This window comes from Leishmania infantum, chromosome 26 (genome assembly GCF_000002875.2).
Source record: "Leishmania infantum JPCM5 genome chromosome 26".
In the NCBI taxonomy this organism is placed as follows: Eukaryota; Euglenozoa; class Kinetoplastea; order Trypanosomatida; family Trypanosomatidae; genus Leishmania; species Leishmania infantum.
The window spans coordinates 730,268-750,991 of record NC_009410.2 but is presented as its reverse complement, the minus strand read 5'-3'; the positions used below and the strand labels follow the sequence as shown (position 1 = coordinate 750,991).

The 20,724-nt window shown below is 57.0% G+C and overlaps 5 protein-coding genes across 5 annotated transcripts; all 5 read right to left on the bottom strand.

Moving 5' to 3' along the window:
• Window positions 1–218: 218 nt before the first annotated feature.
• LINJ_26_2010 (conserved hypothetical protein) lies at window positions 219–2,402 on the bottom strand (the record flags this gene model as incomplete). Its single annotated transcript, XM_001470503.1, has 1 exon — window positions 219–2,402. The coding sequence occupies one exon, from the start codon at window positions 2,400–2,402 to the stop codon at window positions 219–221; it is 2,184 nt and encodes a 727-aa protein (XP_001470540.1).
• A 1,327-nt stretch (window positions 2,403–3,729) lies between these two features.
• LINJ_26_2000 (conserved hypothetical protein) lies at window positions 3,730–4,779 on the bottom strand (the record flags this gene model as incomplete). The annotated part of the gene is made up of 1 exon (XM_001470502.1): window positions 3,730–4,779. The coding sequence occupies one exon, from the start codon at window positions 4,777–4,779 to the stop codon at window positions 3,730–3,732; it is 1,050 nt and encodes a 349-aa protein (XP_001470539.1).
• A 2,465-nt stretch (window positions 4,780–7,244) lies between these two features.
• On the bottom strand, window positions 7,245–7,925 carry LINJ_26_1990 (conserved hypothetical protein; the record flags this gene model as incomplete). Its single annotated transcript, XM_001470501.1, has 1 exon — window positions 7,245–7,925. One exon carries the CDS (start codon window positions 7,923–7,925, stop codon window positions 7,245–7,247), a length of 681 nt encoding a protein of 226 aa, XP_001470538.1.
• Window positions 7,926–13,003: 5,078 nt separating this feature from the next.
• LINJ_26_1980 (conserved hypothetical protein) lies at window positions 13,004–13,624 on the bottom strand (the record flags this gene model as incomplete). Its single annotated transcript, XM_001470500.1, has 1 exon — window positions 13,004–13,624. One exon carries the CDS (start codon window positions 13,622–13,624, stop codon window positions 13,004–13,006), a length of 621 nt encoding a protein of 206 aa, XP_001470537.1.
• Window positions 13,625–14,409: 785 nt separating this feature from the next.
• On the bottom strand, window positions 14,410–15,708 carry LINJ_26_1970 (putative electon transport protein SCO1/SCO2; the record flags this gene model as incomplete). Its single annotated transcript, XM_001470499.1, has 1 exon — window positions 14,410–15,708. The coding sequence occupies one exon, from the start codon at window positions 15,706–15,708 to the stop codon at window positions 14,410–14,412; it is 1,299 nt and encodes a 432-aa protein (XP_001470536.1).
• Between the last annotated feature and the right edge of the window lie 5,016 nt (window positions 15,709–20,724).

Below are 20,724 nucleotides of genomic sequence, written 5' to 3'. Positions count from 1 at the left end.
CCCACCCACACACACACACACACACCATGGTTTGCCGCACAACCCGTGTGAGCGCACGGCACTCGTCGAGACAAAACCGAACGAACAGTTCTGTAACTTCGCTTCGTGTTGCACGCAAAGAGGGTCGGGCGCGCGTGTTGGGCAAGCGAGGCTGGTTGCCAGCTCCGTGGGGGAACTGGCAACTAGCTCTGTCAAACTCTGCCAGCATCAACCACTCCTCAGTTGCCGTCGTCGCTAGAGGACGAGGAGGAGGCAACGTTCCTGAGGCGTTTGCAGCCACCACTTCGGTTAGCGCTGCAGCCTTGGCGCCGCTTCGACGATGACGGTGGCGGCTGCAGCGGCGTCCCGGATGCAGAAGATGAGGCGATGCCGAGCGCGCTGAGCTCTTCCTCATCTTCCAGCTCCGCCAAACGACGCGGCTGAGCCGACAGCAGCTCTGCTCGGCGGCGGTCTACAGGCGAATGCTTCGTGCCCTCCCTACTCGCACATGTGGACACCCGTCTCGCGTCTTCCTGTCGCGGCGGTGACAGTGGCATCTGTGCGCTGCTCTGGTGTTGCGAAGACGCCTTCTCTTTCTGTGACTTCAACAGCCGCACCTTCTTCGTCGACAACGACGACGACCCCGAGGACGTGCTGGACGTCAGTGAGGAGGTATCGCTGGCCTCAGCAGCAGAGCGCTTCCGCTTGTGCTGACGGCGTCCACCTTCCTCATCCTCGTGGCGCACGCGGCGTCGCTTCCGTCGCTGCCCCTCGTGACCCTCATTCCGCGGTGCCGAAGCCCCAGCATCACCTTCGTTATCACCAGCGTGCACTTTCTTGGCTGAGTCGTGCCTCTTGCTCTTTGTCTTTGCAGCCATTGCGAGGGCGCGGTCGAGCGACGCAGAGCGGCTCCAAATGCGCGATGATGACCCCGAGGCGGCTGAAGACGCCGACGACACATCGGACGCTGCGTCTGTGGCGCCTGCTGCAGGCCTCCGCTTCCTGTTCTTGTTGGCGTGCTGGCCTTTCCGCGGCGGTGCCAACGCGCCCGTTGACTGATGCTTCCTCTGCCGCCTCTCACCTTTCTCATTGCCCTTGGCTCTGTCCACGTTGCTGTCACCGTCGTCCTCAGCGCTCTGGCCGCCACCATCCGCCTCATCATCATCGCTGGTGTTCACGATGAATCCGGAGAGGCTGCTGGCGTCGTCGTCGGAGCTGAAGTACTCGTCCAGCTCCGCTCGCTCGCTAGAGGAGGTGGTGCTGCGAAGGCTCGATGAGCTGCTGGACAAGTTCAGCGCGGTCGCGCACCGCTTGCAGACGTTCATAGCGGGCACCCTCTTGCCGGCCATTCCTGGCTCTGGCGGGTGCGGCCCGCCGCAGGCTTCGTGGCGCACCTCCTCACATTGAGTGCAGATGAGTAGATCGCCGCCCACCTCGTGGCAGCCGGCACAGCGGCTCATGGCGATTGGCACCGGCGCGGTATCGGTGCGGGAGTGCAGAAAAGGGGAGTCTCTCCAAGTGCCGGCTACGGATGAGCCATCCACTGACAAAGACGCCGCTGCCGGTGTCTCTCGTGGGCGGTTCTCGTACGGAACGTTGGCTAGCGCGCTCGTAAAGGCACGACTGGCATCACAGCTGTTCGCGCCACCCGCAGCTGGGGCACGTGATGAGGACGCGGCTTGTACCGCACGGGCAGAGTTGCCATCGCCGCTGACCGTCGCGTGCGACAGCGGTGGCCATACCGATAACTTTTGGCCGCCAGGAAAAACAACGCTCTCACGGGTGGGGGCGGCCAGGCTCTCCTCAGCTACCCGTTGCGACGCGCCCGCGCCTCTTTGCGCGTATGCCAGGATGGGACTGCTCACTCCCTGCAATGCCTGCACGGCGAGCTGGGACGCCGCAAGCAGTTGTTGCTGAGTGCTCAATACGTAGGTGTACTGCTCTTGCTTACGGTGGTAGAGGCCCAGCAGCTGTTGCTCGCGGCGTGAGAGGGGCGTGATGAGCGGCGCAAAGCATGCGGATGCGAAGGGCCTGCGCTGCTTCGTTGGCGAGCCTCGCGAGAGCGCCGAAGTGGTGCAGTCAAACAAGTACACGAGCAGGGCATCCACAGCCTCTGCTGTGGACCGAGGAGACGCGCGACAAGCTCTGCCGCCGTTGGGATGGGCTGGTTGGCCGCCACAGTCGTTGGCCCGTTCGTAGGCCTGCAGCTCCTCGGGAAAGACCTTCGCTACTCGTGGCACGACGTACTGCACAAACTCCTCACTCGACGACAGCGACGGAGCCACAAGCTCGCTTTCAGTCACACCAGCTTGGCGATCCGGCGAACCATCATTAGCAGGGCCTCCGACACCCACTTCGCCGGCAAGGTAAAAGGGGTAAGCCTGCGCCAGCGCCCGCCACTGCCGGTTTGACAGATCTGTCATGGGCAACCTGCGATTACGTGTAAGCACGTGTGTGGGCGTGTCTCCTTCGATTGTATCGTTTAGGACGACATCCATAGAGGATGGAGGAGGGGGGGGGCTTGGCAGTCCGTCTCGTCACGCTTCTATGGTGTCGCTCTGGAACCCATCACGGACAGGAGGAGACTCGCCAGCAGACGTCGAAGGCGGTGTTGTCAACGGAATAAGTGAAAGAGGTGAAGAAGAGAAAGGCATCACACGCGGAGTCAGGCGTTGACAGCGGAGACAGAAGAACGCCCGAAGGCACGAAGAGGTAAAGGGTGCAGAGACCGCGTGCCTTGTTACATTCTTCAAGGTCGGAAAGCAGCACCGCGGTACTGGACACGCCGCAGAGGCCGCATTTCGTGGCGGGCGCATTTCAAGAGACACACCAGAGCGGCGCCGAATGCAGCCACCTCGCCGCGCGTGCCGCACATAGCCTCCCTCACTGTCCGGGAGCGCATATGTCAACAAGAGGACAAGAGAGAGTAAGCGCCATCGCCCGGGCAAGCGGTCGAGTGCAAGGGGTCTGCTCCGTCCATGCAGTCTCTTGCCGCTGTTTTTGTCTCTTTCAGTTTCACATACTTGATCGTCTTGTATGTGTGCATGCGTCTGTGCGTGTGCGTGTGTGTTTTCGCGAGAAGGGAAAGGGAGGGAGCTCACCGTCACGTATGTGACCTCACCACCACACAGCGATGCCTCCCCCCCCTCCTTCCACATCCTCCTCACGCCATTCGCACTGCATGCTGTCCGTGTATCCCCCTCCCCCCACCGCCAACACCCACGAAAGATGCTCGCTGTGTGCCGCCGACTAACGCGAGCAGCAAAGAGTGCACCCACACGAGTGCAGCGGAAAACAGAGAGGAGACGCAGGCGGAGGCGGGTCGAAGGCATGAAAGAGGCGCACTCACCAACGTAGCGCCTCCCCACACAACAGATGCCAAAAGAAAAACAAAGAAGAGCTTACAAGATACGTGCGCGTACATGCGTGTGTGTGTGTGTGTGTGTGTACGTGTGTGTTAGGGTGTCCAAGAGACCGGCATAGAAAAACGAGAAACAACAACCAAACACAAACGATATCACGAGTGGAGAAAGAGAGGGGGCCGCGTGTGAGTCCGTGTGCGCGGGTGATGGCGACGTTGTTTGTGTGTGTGTGTGTGTGTTTCGTCTCCCTGAGCCCGTTCTCCACATACCTCTTTTCTGAACTGCTAAACGAGGGAGAGTGCGAGAGCACCAAAGAAGGGAAGGAAAAGCGCGTGCCAGCTGCGCTCAGCAGCGGTAGTCGCCCTCATTTTGCTCGCACGCCACGGCTCTACTTCCTGCGCCACACAGTGCAGTGGGAGAATCCCAGCTGATAGTGGCGAATGTGATCGCGGATAAGGAAGGCCTCGTCCGACTCGTTCAGGAGCTCCAACTTGCCCTCCAGAGCCGCCTTCACCGCATCCTCGCTGCGCACGCCGTCGTCTTTGCGGCCGCCCAGCCAGCGTGACTTCTCTGTCGCATCCTCCCACCACGAGTACGGGTCTGCGAGAATGAGAATGCCATCCTTAGCCAGGAGCCGTACAACGCTGTTGAGCAGGCGCTGCGGGTCTGGCACGCGATCGATCAGATTAAGGCAGAGTACGCCGTCAAAGGTCTCGCCCTTCTTTGCCTGCCAGTACTTGACGTCGGGGTACAGGCGCGACGTCGTAGTTGTGATCTTGCTGTCCTCCTCGAACATGTTCATGGCGTCACCGGCGTAAAACTCGCAGCGCTCCGGCCGCACCGCGCGAGGCAGCTCTAGCTCGCGCTTCTCCGTGATCTCGCCCTGCACAGGGGCGGTGTAGGTGACCTTCTTGCCTGACGTCGGCTGGTTCACCACCTCCTTGGCGAGGTGAATGAAGACCTCCGAAAAGTCTATGCCGATGACACCGCCGTCGAACACCTTGGACATCTCCAGCACCGAGGCCCCAGTTGCGCAGCCGATGTCGAGCCCGCGCAGCTTGCGCTTGCCTGGCTGCACGTAGGTGCGGAACTTGTGAGCGACGCGCGTCGGAAAGTCGTAGGCCTCGCTCACGGAGCGCAGCCGCTGCGTGTAGCTCTCGCGCGACGGCGTGTAGTGGAACTCCATGTACTGGCGCGCCGCCGCCTCACTCTCATAGATGTCGGAGCTCTTCGAGTGACTTTCTGAGCGGGTGGCGTCGTTGCCTGCCCTGCCGCGCCCGCCGCAGCAGCGTTGCATCACGTTGGCACCGATCAACGCGGCGCCAGAGGCGACGACAGCCGTCAGGGCGACAGCGCCGTACAGCTTCCGCTGCTCGGCTGTCCAGTCCTTCGTCAGCTCATCGAGCTTGTCGGAGAGCCGCGCTTGAAGTTGCTGCATTGCTTTAACTTGAGCACAAGTGTCTGCGCGGGTGCACGCCTCAGCGCACACCGACACCCAGGCACAAAGACTGTCGCGGACGGCGTGGCGCACCAACGGTGATGGGCGACTGGCGTCGCTGCGGGTGCACGAGACAAGCAAACGCGAAAACTGGCTTTTGTAAGCTACAAGGAAAGCAAGCGAAGGGCGGAGAATACGATACGGCGAAAAGGTGCACGAATATCTACAGCGTGCCTCTCTGCACGAAGGCGGTTGACGGTCGTCCTTTGTGTGTGGCGCCACCCTCTGCTTTAACGTGGTGCGTGCCTGGAAATGCGTTGTGTGCGTGAGTGGCGCTATGCATGTGTGCCGAATAAGGTCGCGCACATGCCTCATCGGCCATCATGGACGTGTGCGCAATAGAAGAATGGAGAGAGAGAGAGGTTGGAAAGTGGCGGTAGACGCAAGAGCCCCCTCCTCCAAGGAGAGGAGTAGTGCGAAGAGCCTGCGGAGCTTGACCATGGAGGGTGCTGGTGTGACCGCGCGCTTGAAGTAAAACGCGGCCGCTGTGTGGATGCGAACGTTTATGTGCGCGCCGAACCCGCGAGCGCCTTCCAAGGCCCCGCTACATCGTAGCAGCATCTCCCAACACATGCATGCTTGCATACAGAGCGCAAAATAAAAAGCAGCTAGCGGCCGCGTGAGAAGACGTGAGGCGAAAGACTATCATGCAAAGGTGGCGTCGTCACTTCCTCGCCCTCCTCGGCTTCCACGAAACGCTGTGCAGCCCTTACCCCTTCTCTCTCAATCGCGCGCGCGCGGAAGCGTGCACACTCGGCAGGGTGGGCGCATTTTCGCCCCTCCCCCTCCCTTATATATCATGACTGCGCGGCTTCTCTCTTTGTCGTTTTCGATCGGCAGACAACTGATATAGTGGCGGTGCATGAAGGGGGTAAGCGGGTGTGCGCATGTCTATGAGGGCCCGCGCTCGCTCTCGCTCACTGTGCATGTGTTTGCGTATCAGGCACACACAGAACACCTCGAGGAGGGGAGAGACCGTCACACGGAGACATCATCCCACCCGCAACCCTCAACCACGACACGTGCGAGAGGTGAGAGACGAAACGACAACGGAAGCGAATGAGGGAAAAACAAAACGACGAAGAAAAAAAAAAGCGGCCGCCGCAGAGGCGCGCCAAAGGTGAAAACCTCCCATGTGTGAAAGGAAAGCAGCCGTGGAGGAAGGGAGCGTGAGTCCGTGACGGAGTCGACGAGGGGACGCGGCGTGCGGCGACCACGAAATGGCAGACACGAGAGAAAAAAAAGAGGCAATACAGGCTGAGGGAGAGGGAGAGATGTAAACTACTCCGCCACAGCGCAGCAACGACTCCACACAACACCTAGTCACGATAACACCCATAATAACAGAAGCCACGAACACTATCGGCAAGTAGGGGAGGGGGTGGTGAAGACATACAAGAGCGACGAAGCGGAGCACGCGCACGTGCGCGTAGAAAATGAGATGGGGGAAGAAAATAGGCGAGAAGCACGTGCAAACTAAGCACCACGCACAGACACCGAGGCGGCCTTCTACGCTTATTCGCCTTGTGGAGATCAGAGGCGAAAGCTCTTCCTGCTGTGCAAAGAGTAGCACAGCCCTGAGTTTCGTGGGGGAAGGGGGGTTATTGGTTGGTGTCTGTGCGTTGAGGGGGATGGCGCTGTCGGCAAACGAGGAAGGGAGAGGCCAGATAATGGAATAGCATCAGGCGATACACTCTGTGTGTTTGTGTGCCTGCGCCGGCTCGTGTGAGCTGGAAAGGGGAAGCTGTACGTGATGCAGGGATGCAAAAATGATCGGGAGAAGCAATGAAGAAAGAACAAAAAAGGACATCTGCGACGCGTCCTTCAGCATCTCCCACGCGCGTGAAGAGCAGCGCACGGGGAATAGACGTCAGCTACACTGCAAGAGAGCAAATAGATACACACGCGCGCACACATACGCGGCACGACACTGCACTACGTGCGAGAGACGGAGGGGGGAGGGGTCGGGTGGCCCTTCCCAGCCACGAGAACAAAAAGAAAGGGGCAACGACGGCACGGACGAGACGGGCTAGAGAGAAGGCGTGGGACAGAAGTGAAGTACACCCTTTCTCGTCTTTGCTGCAGGACACACGACTAAGTAAAATGCCAACAATCAGAGTGAGGCAATGCAGGGCATAGAAGGGAAAAAATGAAAAAATAAGAAGTATTCAGCAGTGAGCAAGCACGGATGCACAGGAGCGGCAATGCACGCAGGTAGGAGAGACAGACACCAAGACGCACACACAAATGCATCACCGTGTGGGTGTGTCTGGAAGTACGCCGGTGTGTGTGTGTGTGATGGCGGATCCACTCACAGGCTCCTCCTCACTCACACGTCATCCATCTCTCCCCCTTTTTTCTTAAAGTGCCCCTATTCGTTGTCTGTCCCTTCTTCCGCCCCTTCTCTATGCAGCAAGGCCGACGGAGATGAAGAGCCCACTTGTCGTGCGCCGCATCTTCGCGTCCAGTTGATGCTCGTACGCCACGGGCTCCTCACCGTCGTCGGCGTGGTCCTCGAACTCAGGGCCCTCGGCGCCGACGTTGGCGCGACCAAAGAAGCTAAGGTTGTGCGAAGGTGTTCGTCGGTTCGAACCAAGCATCGGCTGGTCGTCCTGGGCTCCCCTGTGGCCGGCGCGGGCCTTGGCCGGTTTATTCGGCCGCCGCATCTTCTGCCGAGGCTCATATAGTGCCTTCACAAGCGTCCACTTGGAGGAAGAGAGCATCTTGTGCACCTTGTCCTTCGACACGTGGACCTTGTGGCGCACCGTGAACTTCGCGTCGAGGTGTGTCGGCGTAACAATGAAGCGAAGGTTGCGGATGTTCTCCTCTGGCTCGTTTGTGGCCTCCGCGGCATCCTGCATGAAGGCCTTCGTCAGCTCATCGCGCTTCTGCGTCAACGGGATATCCCAATCACACCCGTGGAAGTGCAAGCTGTGGGTGGTCAGCTCAAACCCAAACTGATCAATCTGACGCCCCGGACGCGGGTAGCGGAGTCCGTCGATGATGCGATCACCGCTATCGCCGTCGCTGTTCCGGGCAGTCTTCTTGCGGCTCTCGCTGTCGTCGCTGTGCACAGACGCGGGCATGGATCACGCAGGCGGGGGGAGACAGTTGCAATCTTGCTGGGTTTGGGGAAGAAAATGGAGATGCTGGTAATCGCGATAATGAGAGTGGATACCTTGCTAAGGATGCAAGTGGTGTAGGCCGCGGAAGATGGAGAACACGCGTATGCGTGTATGCGTAGTCCTGAGTGTAGCGATGTGCGTGAAGTGAGCTCTGTTCCACCTTGTATTGTTACCTTCTTTTTCTCGTAATGTGCTGCTTGGCGACTTCTTTTTGTGCGCATGCGCGTACAGAGGCATATGCGGGGAAGAGATAGAGAGTCGTTGATGCGCATGAAGAATTGAGACGAGAGAGAAGAGAGAGGCAACGCGCGAACTTCCTTCGGCGCCGATGACTTCATTGTGCATCACCTGTGCGCCTCTTGTTCTCTACGGTTGTTTGTGTGCTGCTCGAACACGCAAGCATACAAGCAGAGCAGCAACGACTCCAGAGGCGCGCGCTCCCAACTGCGCTCTTGATTGCGCCTGCCACATCTGCCTCTTTTTTTTTTCGTTCCTATGATGATGATGCCGTTTCACCGCAATACTTCTAACCTCTTTTTGGAAACAACGAAAAAAGTTTTTGTCGTCGCTCATTTTTTGTTTTTCTCTTCGCGCCTGCCTCGTCGCTGGTGTCGCTGTTGCCAGCTGGCTATCCTCCTCTGTGTGCGCTCATGCGTGTGCGTTCGTGTGAGGAAGGAAAAGGAATGGTGTGTGCGTGAGTGTGTTTCGCTCGCTCGCTCTTTTCGATTGCGGCTTGACTGGGCTATCCTAGTCTAAGAGAAAGAGCACACGATGCCTGTTTCGACGCCTCGCACTGCATAGCTGTACATACACATATACGCATATATAAGCACAGAGATCCTTTCCTTCACCTCTGCCTCGCGCGCACACACACACCGCACCACACCACCACTCATCCTTTATCCGCGCCCACTCACTCTTGCCTGCCTCCTTCTTTGTCTCCCTCCGCCAACCTTCCCCCCCCCCGCCCCAGCCTTTGTTTCGCCTCTTGGCTTTTTCCGCGACGACATCCATCCACCCTGCCCACCACCCCCCCCGACACCACGAGCAGCTTTTTCGACTTTGGGCTCGTTGTTGTTGCTCATGCTCTCGGTACCGCGAGCAAGCCGGACAAACGTGCACGCACACGCAAGAAAACAAAGGAGGGGTGGGAAGAGGGGTTGGGAGATAAACGGCGATGAGGATGCTGCTCATAATTGTCAACAGCGGTTTTAGTAGGGACTAGACGCAAGAGAGAAGCCACGAAAAAAAAGTCTGGGGATGATGATGGAGGAGGGGGGCGACAAGAATCTGCGAAGCACCAAGGCATACAAGAATGCATTCGGTGGAAGAGGTGAGGAAGAGAGAGGGAGGAGAGAATAAAGTGGGCAGCGATGGGGGGTGCACACAATCAGTCACGCGCACCTACACCGAGCGAGCACGTATGCCCAACACACACACACACATAAACGCATGCATGTATATGTACTTACATGTACACCTACAGAAAGCGAGAGACGCAGGCACGCAGGCAGGGAGGCCTTTACGAAACAAACAGAAGACTCGCACGACTACCACTCCCGGGCGCCGGGGAGAGCCAAGAGAACAACGACTAAGCGCGTCCGCACTCCACTCGAGGGCACGAAACAGAAGAATAAAAAAGAAAGAAGACGAGGGGGAAGGGCGGTGATAATGGCGGCATCACGCGCGTGTGCACACAAACCAGAATACAAAAAAAAACTATGTATATATATATATATATGCAACGGCGAACGACGAAGTAAGACACACAACAGCATAACAGCACAAGGGAAAGACGGATTATGGCCAACACGCAAAAAATGCACAAAAACAAAAGAGAAAAAAGAAGGACAGGAGAGGATGAACAAGAACACGAAAGGAGAAAGAGACAGAGCACAGCAAGCGACCACGATGCCACCGCACGCGCTCATAGCATCACACGTGATGGTATCCCGTGTGCGCGGGTGGTGTACGATTGTGTTGCAGGTTCCTTTTACACTTTTTTGTCTTGCAGTTGATTGATGTTTGTTGCTTCGCTTCCTCTTCTCCCGCACCTACAGATGGCGGTGGTGGCGGCGGAGAGGGAATATGAGTACAATGAAGTGGCGTGCGCAATGAGGGTTGAGCTTGCAAGCCCGCGCGCGCGCATGCAGCGACCGCCTTCCTTTGCCTCCTACCTCTCTCGCACGCAAGCAAGCAGCTCAGCACACACGCACACACCTGAAAGCAAAATGAGAGACGCACCAAGTTTCACAACGGCGTGCATAATGTGCACTCAATGGTCTCTGCCAACCGAAATAGCATCAATACATAAATAATAAAAGAAAGAATGAGGCGAATAATAGCACATGCGCGCATACACATAAACACTTCCACCATCATCGAGACGGTGCTTGTGCTTGCCTATCCGTCTGCGGCCTTGGTACACCAGGGATCAATGACAACGGTACAGCAATGGTAGGAGTCGTGGGACGAACAGATAAAGGAATATGTCGAAGACGAGCTGAACAACGGCAACAGACAGGAAAACGAGAGTGATCGAGAAAGAGAGCATCTTCTCTGCAGTGTCGTGATCTTCCTTGTTTGGCATCGGCCTTCGCTTTTGTCCGCTTTTTTCTTTTCACTGTGGCACATATCAATATATCTTACGTGCGTGTGTGCGTCTCTCACCCACCCCGCCGCTGCTGCTGCTGCTTTTTTTTGCCTTTTCTTGATGTATGTGTGTGTGTGTGTGTGTACGTGTGTGTCTGCTTCGAGCAACGCCGACGCACACGCACACACACACACACATAAACGTATATATCGGCGGCAAAAGACATGTGGATGTCTTCTTTGGGGGTGGGAGTTGCTACTGGAGAACAAGAATAGGCCACACACGGCACATATATATATATACACATACGCGCCAGCCCATATATCTGCGCATGTACGCATGCATACACATGCATGCACATACACACATTTACGTACACGGCATACGCACACACGGCACAACACAGACCAGAGGCAAAGAAGAGCTGGAAGTACTTGAGATGAAAAGACAAAGGAAAAATGAGATGAACGAACGAAAAAGGAGGCCCTCATGCACGCACAGCGACACAAATCCGTAAGGCACAGAAAAGGCCGAAATGTGGATGAGGGTAAGTGCCGTACAGAGCCGCCACTGCATCGTGTGTAATTCGTCTTATTTCTTCTTGTCCCTCGTGTATGCTGCCCTCGACGTTGCTCCAGGAGGTGTGGCGTCTCTCGCTCGGTCGCTTCCCTATTTTTTTCTCTTTCGCCTGCGCCCACTGGGGACGCTGAGAAGGCAGAGTCGAAAAGGGATCATGGGTCACTCTGTCGCTCTGTGCGCTGATTGCGTATGCGTGTACGAGCACCTGTCCTTCTTCCCTCTCCTTCCCTTTCTCGGCTGTTGTTTCTTCACTACGCGAGGCAGGGAGAAGGAGGGGCAACAAGAGGCGGTGCACAAGGCAAACACAAAGCCGAAAAAAAGGGGGAGAGGAGGAAAAGACAACGATGAGCCAACAGAGGGCGTGCGGGAGAGAGAGAAGGAGGGAGGGGGTGGGGGCAATCGACTTCTCCTTGGTTTAGTTCGTTTCTGCACGTGCCTCTACGCTCCACAGTGACGGCTACGGGTGCTGATACGTTTGTCTGTGTGTGTGCGCATGTGTCCGGCAGTGTGCGGGTGTACACTGCGGAGGATAGAGAGAGGGGAGATGCTATCACATGGAGGAAGCCAGACCCCCTCATCTGGGGCGGATCAGCACGACAGAGAAATGCTACGCGCGCACCAAGACAGACTCCAACACAAGCGCGCAGAAGGAAGAGATGAAAAAAGACAATGGGAGAAGAGCGCCACGGCATCCAGTATGTGTGCAAGAAGAGGCGAACACTCTGAAAAAGGAAAGGGATGCGGAATCGGCATCACAGGGCGACGTAGCAAGCGAAGGTGAAGAGGAAAAGAAGGAAAAGAAAAGGGAAAAGAATCCACGCTACAGCAAAAAATATCGATACAGACAGCGAAGGTGTGTGTTTTTTGTGTGTACTGGGGCTGCAAGAGAGTGAAGGAAAGGCGATGTGCACACGCAGGTAGACGCATTCGTCGGCATGAGGGCGAAACAGAGAGAATGTGTGTATACACATAAACATACATGTATGTACACATCTATGTTTATATGCTTAATATATATATATGTATATATATACGTGTATGCTTACATATATGTGTGTGCGCGCGTAAAAGATTGGAAGAGACACACTAGACAAAAAAAGCACCGCAGAAAATAGAAGCGGGCCGGGAGGCGTATGGAAGAGTTGCCATACCACAGTCCCGAATAGAAGCGCTTCCGCGTGTCACAGGTACGCGCTGCTTGACACGCGCTTCGGTTCTCCTTTTAGGGCTTCTTCTTTTTCCTTTCTCGCTCCTTCTCTGTCTCCTCCGCCGAAGTTGCCGCCACCTCCTCTGTCGTCATTTTCTCTCCATCCATCACCCTCACCGCACCTCCAATCCACCGGCCCCCACACGCGCCCGCTTCGTTGCCGTGGTCACGCACCCATCTTTCGCCACCCGGCCGCTGTTCGCTTCGTCTTCCCCCGCGACCACCGCCACCTCCCCACTGCCGCACGCACGTGCCCAATCGTCGCCGTTGTTTTTTTGTCTTTGTTTTCTTTTTCTGCTTCGGGTGCTCGCCTTGCTCTGACGCGGCGCAATGGAGGGCTGAGCGTGGTTTCCTTTTCGCGCCGCACACGGCGAGGGGTCCTTGTGCTCAGTCTTCTCCTTTGGTGTGTCAGCGGGTAGGTGGGTGGGGTAGCTGAAATTACCGCCGGGCACTCACGTGGTCATGTGTTGCGGTGGGCCAGGTGTGAGCCTCTTCTTGCGTGTCTCTCTCCCTCCCTCTCGCCCCTCTCTTTCCATCGCCCCGTTGCGGGCGTGTGGCGAGACCGGGGGGGGAAGAAGCGAGCGAGAGAGGAGCGCAAGCACAACGGGGATAAAAGTGCGTGCGCGTGTGCGCTTGTGCGCGCGGCCGCCTGCCTGCACCTCACGCCTCAAAGCTCGTGTACCGCTGGCAAGTCTTGGGGAAGCTGTAATTCTGGAGCGCCAGGTGGATCGCTTTTTGGCGTGCACGGCTGCCGCTGTACGTGACGAACGTCACCTCCATACAGTCGCTCATTCTGATCTTGAGCCGCTTCGCCTCATCGGCCATGACAGACGCGCCGTCCTTGATGTCCTCCATGAAGCATGCCGCGATCTCGGCGTGGCGCTTGCGAAGCACCTTCGCCCACTTTTCGCCATGGAAGCGCACCGTGTGGCGAGTGCGACTTATGCGGAAGGCCGCCTCGTCTTCCATCGGCTTCGACGAAACCACAACCGTGCCCGGCGACGCCTCCCCGCAAGCCGCCTCATCGGCCTGCTGCAACTTCTTGGAGGGCTCCGCCAGTGGCGCAGCGGCCTCGCGCGAGGTGTGCGCCTCCGCCGCGTTCCCACGCGCGCTGTAGTCGCCGTAGTACGGGGTCGGCGGGGCCTCCACGTCCCAGTCAGGCCCGCTCACGTTCAAGCTCTTGCGACGACCGGCTGCCAGCGACGCGCGGCGCGACTGGACGGAGGAACGGCGCACCTCCTCGGGCATCGGGTGCCAGATACAGCTCTCACGGCGGGACATCGTTATGTGGTGTTCGTGGGGTATGCAAAGGAGTGGAGGAACAGAGACGGAACCGAAGCGTTAGCAATGATGGAAAGAGTATGATGAGTATTAGAAGTGGCGGTACGATGTGTGGAGAGACCTGTTGAACGAACAGAGCGGCAGCGTGTTGCTGCCAGAAGAAAAAGGGAAAGGGTGTGTGTGTGTGTGTGTTTGGAGGGGGGCGGTGAGGGGGAGAGGAAACGTCACAAAGTAGAGCGAACGAGTGTGGGAGCGCAATCGGCACACTGGAAGTGGAGAGCGAGGCAAGACAGCAAAAAAAAAGAAAATGATCCACAAAGAGGGTAGAACGGAGACGAAGAGGGAGTCTAACTGTTGGGATGAAGAAGAGGTGAGATGAACCACGGTGGGAGAGGGGGGGAGAAGACCTATGCCCACACTCGCCCTCCGGCACACACACACACACACACACATGCGCTCATCAAGAGAGAGACGTGTGCACCGAAGAACACGACGGCCACACGCGCATGCGTCCCTTTGCCCGCCTCTCTCTGTGTGTGCGCTTTTTGTTTTTGGTTTTCGTCATCACGTGCGATGAGATGACGGCAACGCATCCACCTCTGACACGGCACACACACAACAAGCGCACGTGCGAATGGCGCGCAGTGCATCTTTGAGGGCACTCAATTTGATTCGTCTCATCCGCATCAACGCACCACGTTTGTGTAGATTTGTCTGCCAGCTTAGCAAAGGTTTGCCCTCTTCCTTTTGGGGGGAGGGGGGAGTTGCTGACGTGCTTGATGGGCTCATGATCGAAGCGACGACAAACCCTTCGGCTGATGATGCAGCGCCTCCTCCTCCATCGCCTTGGCTTCGGCGTTGTCGAGCATCGACGCCAAATTCGCAATCTCCAAGTTGGCAGGTGCCTCTCCATCTGTCAGCGGGGCCTCACCGCGCTGCGCACGCTGCTGCTCCACTGTCGCTTTATGCCGCTCGTAGTCCATCATGCGGCGCAGCAGCTTGCTGTAGCTCTCAAACCACTGGAACTCCTTCGTGGTGTAGTCGGAGAAGCGCCCCTCGGGGTCGATGAGGTACATGATGATGGAATGGTCCACCAGGTAGTCGTCCTCGGACATGGCCTCCTCATCTGGGATGGCGAAGTAGACGCGGTACTGCCGGGCCGCCGCCTCGACCTCGGCCTGCGTCCCCACCAGGCCCATGATGCGTGGAGAGAAGTCGCTCAAGTACTCTCGTATCTTCGCCGGCGTGTCGCGCTTCGGGTCGAGGGAGATAAAGATGGGCTGCCAGTAGTCTTTTCCGACCTTCTTGTCGAGGTGCTTGATGACGCGGGCCATCTTCGCCATCTCCTCCGGGCACACGTCAGGGCAGTTCGTGAACCCAAAGTATATGTACAGCCACTTGCCCTTCATGTCCACATCCGTGACACGCTTTCCCGTCTTGACGTCCACCAAGCTGAACGGCCCACCGATGCTGGGCCCCTCTGGGCTGTCGAAGGATTTCACCGCGCGCAGTTTTGGGTCAAAGCGCATCTGTTCCCGGCGTATCCGAATCGATATGACGACGGTCACGACACCGAGCGTCAGAAATCCCAGCGCCCACAGCATCCACACGGGGTTGTCGCGCATCTCATCCACGGCCTCGCTTATCGTCCGCCCCGCTCGCTCCTCCAACTCGTGCTTCTCAACGTACTCGCTGTACGTGTAGATTTGGCTATCCCTCTGCTCCGCAACACGGATGTGAATCGGCTTCTCCTGATCCACGATGTCCATGTCTTTGCCGCCGCTGCGGGCGGTGTTGGAGGCGTGCCGCCAGCTCCCAGACAAGGCGCAACTGAAGGTCGCACTCGATCGTATCGGCGAAGCGGTCACGATGGGGGCACGGCACGCGTCGTAGTGACTCAAGACACACCGGAGAGCAGTGGTGGGGAAGCCGGCACCTTTGTTGTGTGGGGAGCGAGCGCAGGCGCCGGTGCTGTACCATTGCAAAGAGCTACACGAAGCAACAGGTGCGCCGGCGAGCCCGTCGAGCCCCCCACGGCACGCCTTGCGAAGGCGGCGCTGCGTTATAAGTCGTCGAGTGAGCATGTGACCTAGTCTGCTCCTTCGAGAGTGCTGTGCTCGGCTTTGCCTATGAGGTAGTGGCAGCGATGATGGCGGGTAATGACGGTAATCGTGTGCGCTTTATTCGTTGTTTATCTGCTTGTTAGTTGTCGTACGTTTCCGTGATGATGGGCGAAGTGGAGGAAGCGAATTATGGCCACCCAGCGCCGTGACAAAGAAAGGGAGAGAGCGAGCCGCAGCTGTTGCTGCAGCAGCAGCAGCCAAAACCTTGGAAAGGAGGCGCCGTGGCGTGAGTCACCCCCCACCACCCCGAACACTTCTTTGATGCGGTGGCTCATGTGCACACACGCGAAGACACCAACAGAAAACAGAGCCGACAAAGGGATAGAAGGATAGAACTGGAGCGCGATAAACTGCACAGCTGGCGACGACACGAGCACCGAGACGAGCAAGAATGCATCTTCTCTTCTTTTGTTTAGTGTTTGCTCATGTATACCTCCTCACTTGCGCCTCGGTGACGAGGAGGGGGATGTAATGGGTGGAAGGTGCCCATCGAAGCTGGCGCGGTGGCCTAGCGAGAGTGAGGGACGGGGATAAAGCCGTCAAAGTCTCTGGCAGCGGAGCGGGGCGTGAGGGGAGGAGCGTTGGAGAAGTGCCTCCAAAGCCCACACAGGTGATGGCAATTGCGTTCGGTCATCAAGGCAGGAGAACCAAAGTCTGGACCTTCCCCTCTCCTCCCTGAATCCCACCCCCTTCTCCCAGCACAACCTTTCGTGACATCCTCTCTTGCTCATCTCGTCGATGTCACCACGAGGAGGAGGGAGAAGGCTCCGCCTTTTCCTCGCCCCCCCCTCTCACCCCGTGAGCCGCACTGGCCCTCTTCTTCTCCTGCCAACGGGCAACGCAACTTTACAAAAAAAAAAGAGAAGTACATGTGCGCATAGTGTGCTGCTGATCTACAACGCTCCGGAACGCGTGTGGGCCTTTTATTCGCCCGGTTTCCTTTTTTTGTCGGCCTAAATTTTCCTTTGTTTTTTTTTTCAAGGGGGGAGGGAGGAGAGAGGGAAGGATATCAAACCGAAGAAATTTGTTTGGGGCTCACGGCTTCGCAGCGTGTGTGTGTGTGTGTGTGTGTGTGTGTGTTGCAAACAGAAGAGGATCACTCAAACAAACAAAAAGAGGGAGAGCTAATCATCACACACATATATATACATGCATATGCATATGCATATGCATACACACGCGTATATACCTACCTATACATATTTACAATATGCATGGATTTTTATATACTGGCAACACTCATACTTACACAAGGAAGGAGGTGGGGGAACGCTTCTATTCTGCTGAGATTACACGTTGCGCGCACGGCAGTCGGGTGTGTGGAGAGGTCGACGCTGTAGCGATTGACAGCGTTGAGTACAAAACTATGCGTGTACGTACGTACGTGCGTGCCGTATGCGTGTTTGCCAAACAACCTCGAGAAGGGGCGCACCCCGACGGCGAAATGGGGACACAAACAAACTACACCAAAAAAACAGCAACGCATCAGCCACAGGAAACCGCAAAGAAGAGAGCAACCAAAACGACACACAATCCATATGCTCATCGTGCGCAACCCTCTCGACACACCTCACATTCAAGGGGAGGGGAAGGCGAGGGGGAGAAGACAGGCACTTGCGAGGGGAGGGGGCAAGAGAGAGAGTTAGGGGCCCAGGATGGTCACACAAACAAATAGGGGAACTTGCGTCCTTGTGCTCTCTCTCCTCTCCCTTTCCCTCGCGAACTCCTCCCAGTGCGTCGCGTCGAGGTCGCTTATTGCTGAGGCGCGCGCGGTTGGCGGCACGGTGAGCGAAAGAGAAGCACGGGCAGCCCATAAATTCTTTTTTCTTTCTGTTCGGCGCGTGGAGCCAGTGAAGGTTGAAAAATGAGGGGTGCAGGAAGTTTAGAGAGAAAGAGACGCACATACACATACACACGCACACGCACGCACAGAGAAAGAGAGACAGGCATAAGAAAATAAATAATAGAGAGAGATGCCGACAGAAAAAGTCGCCTCCCCCCACCAGCAACACCACACACACACACTGAAAAGAGAAGAGAGGGGAGGGGAGGTCTTAGTGACCGGTGGTACAGGAATGGAAACGCACACACAGGAAGAGAAACAAAGAAAGACACACACACACGCACCTATATAAGTAAATACGCCTTTCATGTACCGCAAGGAAGAACATCAACAGAAAATGTTACTATCGCCCGCGGCCCCTGCCATCACACCCTGTGGGCTGTGTCCACGCTGTTGCTGCGCGCCAACACAAAGGCATTCCCTCCTACAGACGGACTTAGAGAATGGAAGGGGAGGGACGAGGACGACAATGTAGTGAAAACATGGCCTGCGCCTCATCATACAGCACGCATGCGCAGACTCGGATGTACGGCGAACAATGTAGAGAGAGGTGACAGGCACCCACCCACCCACGCACACACACAGAAAAAGAACAGCAGACAAACAACGCGTAGTACAACAGCGAGCGAGAGAGAGGGAGGGGGGAGGCATTCTGGTGATGAGGATGGCAATCTCTTTCAACTCATTGCGAAACGGCGGGCAAAAGGTGGGAACGGGATGCTACTCGATATATACATACACGTTTAAATATCTGTGTTTCCTCGAGCGTGTCATTCTCCCACGAGCTCGCCAGTTAATAGACGCATACAGCCACAGCTCATCTGCCGGCGCTCCCCTACTGCTACATCCGGGTCGTCTAGGACGAACCGTCTGCCTTCGAATCGGGCCATGTGTCGTACGGACTCCTGTAGTCCTTCCTCGTTCCTTTTTCCGATGCGTGCCGCATGATCGGCGCCACACAAAGACCCGGGTGAACTGAATGCCGCGGTCCAGGCGGGACGCCTTCAGGGTCCGGCTCGACGGCGGAGACGGTGGTGTCCCATCGTGCAGACAGCAGGGCGTGGTCCAGGTGCATGCCGGATGAGCTCAGGGAGGAAGTCGGTCAGCCTCACGCCAGGACCCTCTGAGACCCTTTACACCCTGTCTGTGTTTCATGTCTCTCTTTTTGTTGCTTCAAGCCGTGGCATGTCGCAGTATGACGTGGAGACTCTCAGCGCTGGAGTCTGGAGGACTCGATGGTGCTACTCGGGGAAGCTCTAGTCATGCTTCCCGCATCTGTGCCCCATCAGTGCTGACTGGTCGGATGTAGGAGATGCCGCATGCCTCGCACACGCTCACTATGAGATTGGTCAGTGTGCATCGCTTCCCGCCTTTTCCATCGTCCGCGCTCTTCTGCCCTCCGAATGCCGTGGCCGGATGTGGCACACCGTTACAGCTGTGGATGGCAGCCTCTGCGCACAGTGCTCACACTTCTGCATCCCGGGGCCTGTTCCAGGACGGTGGTGTTGTCGTAAGGGGAGGCTCGCTGCCTGCATCTGTCATTTCCTTCGTTGCCTCGGGGGCGTGTCGGGATGGCTTGCCCGCATGTGCCGCGGCAGGCGGGACGCTGCTATGAGTCTGCGGAAGCGGGGAGGAGGGGGGGGGCATACCACCCTCTCCTGCATCCGCACGCCTCTGACAAGCGCGGGCGTGCCCAAGCGAAAGGGGCCAGTGGATAGACGTGTACCTGCGCACAAAGAATTCATAGCTTGTCGATCTGAGCGGGGGCATAGAGGGGTAGCGATGGGCATCCGATGGGGGAAGCTACATGCTGCGCGGGTGAGGTGTGCGCCATCAGAGCATTGCTTGCAAGATCATATCGCTACGTGGACACGTACATCTGTTGGATTGTCGGCACAGCTCGGAGTGAGATGGCACAAACTCGATCATGGTCGCAGTTCTCTTTGGCACAGCGCCAGTCCAGACCTGTCCGCCGGCACCAAGAGTCCGTAACCAATACCCGAGGGCAGGCTGCAGTCTCTTGGCCTCCCCCACAGAGCGTGCGCTGGGCCTCGATAGCACGGTGAGATGGCTAGCATTATCAGAGGGGGGACGCCACTTGAGCAACAATCAAAATAGAAACGTGGTTTCGCACACAGGCACGTACACGGGCACAGGTAGAAGGAGACGTGTAGGGAGGGAAGAGGCGAAAGAGGGGCCTAGCCATGACCGTCACGACGGCAACACCACCAAAAGACGGACGACGACGGCCACGAGTGTCGGTGTGCTCTCATCGACAAAGTGAAAGTTGCCCTCTAAAGTCCGGGAAACAAGAAAGAAAAGCACACAAAAGACAGGTGCATGTGGAGGAGAGGAAAGCGGCAAGAAAGGGAGTCCAAAATGTGCTAATACAGGGCTCCGTCAGTCGTTCAGCGGTGCTGTGTGTGTGTGTGTGTGTGTGTGTGTGTGTCCCTCTCTCTTTCCTGTGGCGCGTGGGGTGGGTTCGCCACAAGCAGGAGGGGAGGAGAAGACACCAGACACAGCACCGACCGTAGGAGATGGGCAAACAACAAACAAAAAGAAAAGGAGAGCGACGAAGGCTCACGCGAGGCATCGATGAGACGAAAAGGGGCTAAAGAGACGAGAGAAGTGAAATCACCGATACAGGAGAGAGGGAGAAACTACCAAAAAGAAAAAAAAACAGACAAGACAACGAAAACGACGACACGCACACGCATGCGCATGCACACCAATACAGGCAGACAGATAGAGAGAGAGAGACGACGGCGCGCATGGGCAGAGACAGACAAGCCGTCATAAACACGCAGATCATCCCTCGAAACAGGCACAACCAATCACACGGAAAAGCGAATCCGCCATGAGGCATCAAAACTGGCTTTCCTTCGCGCACACTGGTCACTCGTACAGCCGATGGCCGTCCGCACTACTGTAGTCTCTCGAGCGCTGCTGTTTCTTGCTTTCCTTTCTTAGGTCTCCGTGCGATGGCTAGAGTTCGCCCGAAACGTTTTCCTACGGTGTGGCTCTCATCGTAGCCACTTTGAAAAACTTCCCTGACGCGGACGACGACGTAGACAAGGTTACGGCAGAAGATGCCTTGGTGCTGGAGTAGGCAGGCGCCACCCCATTCTCGGCAG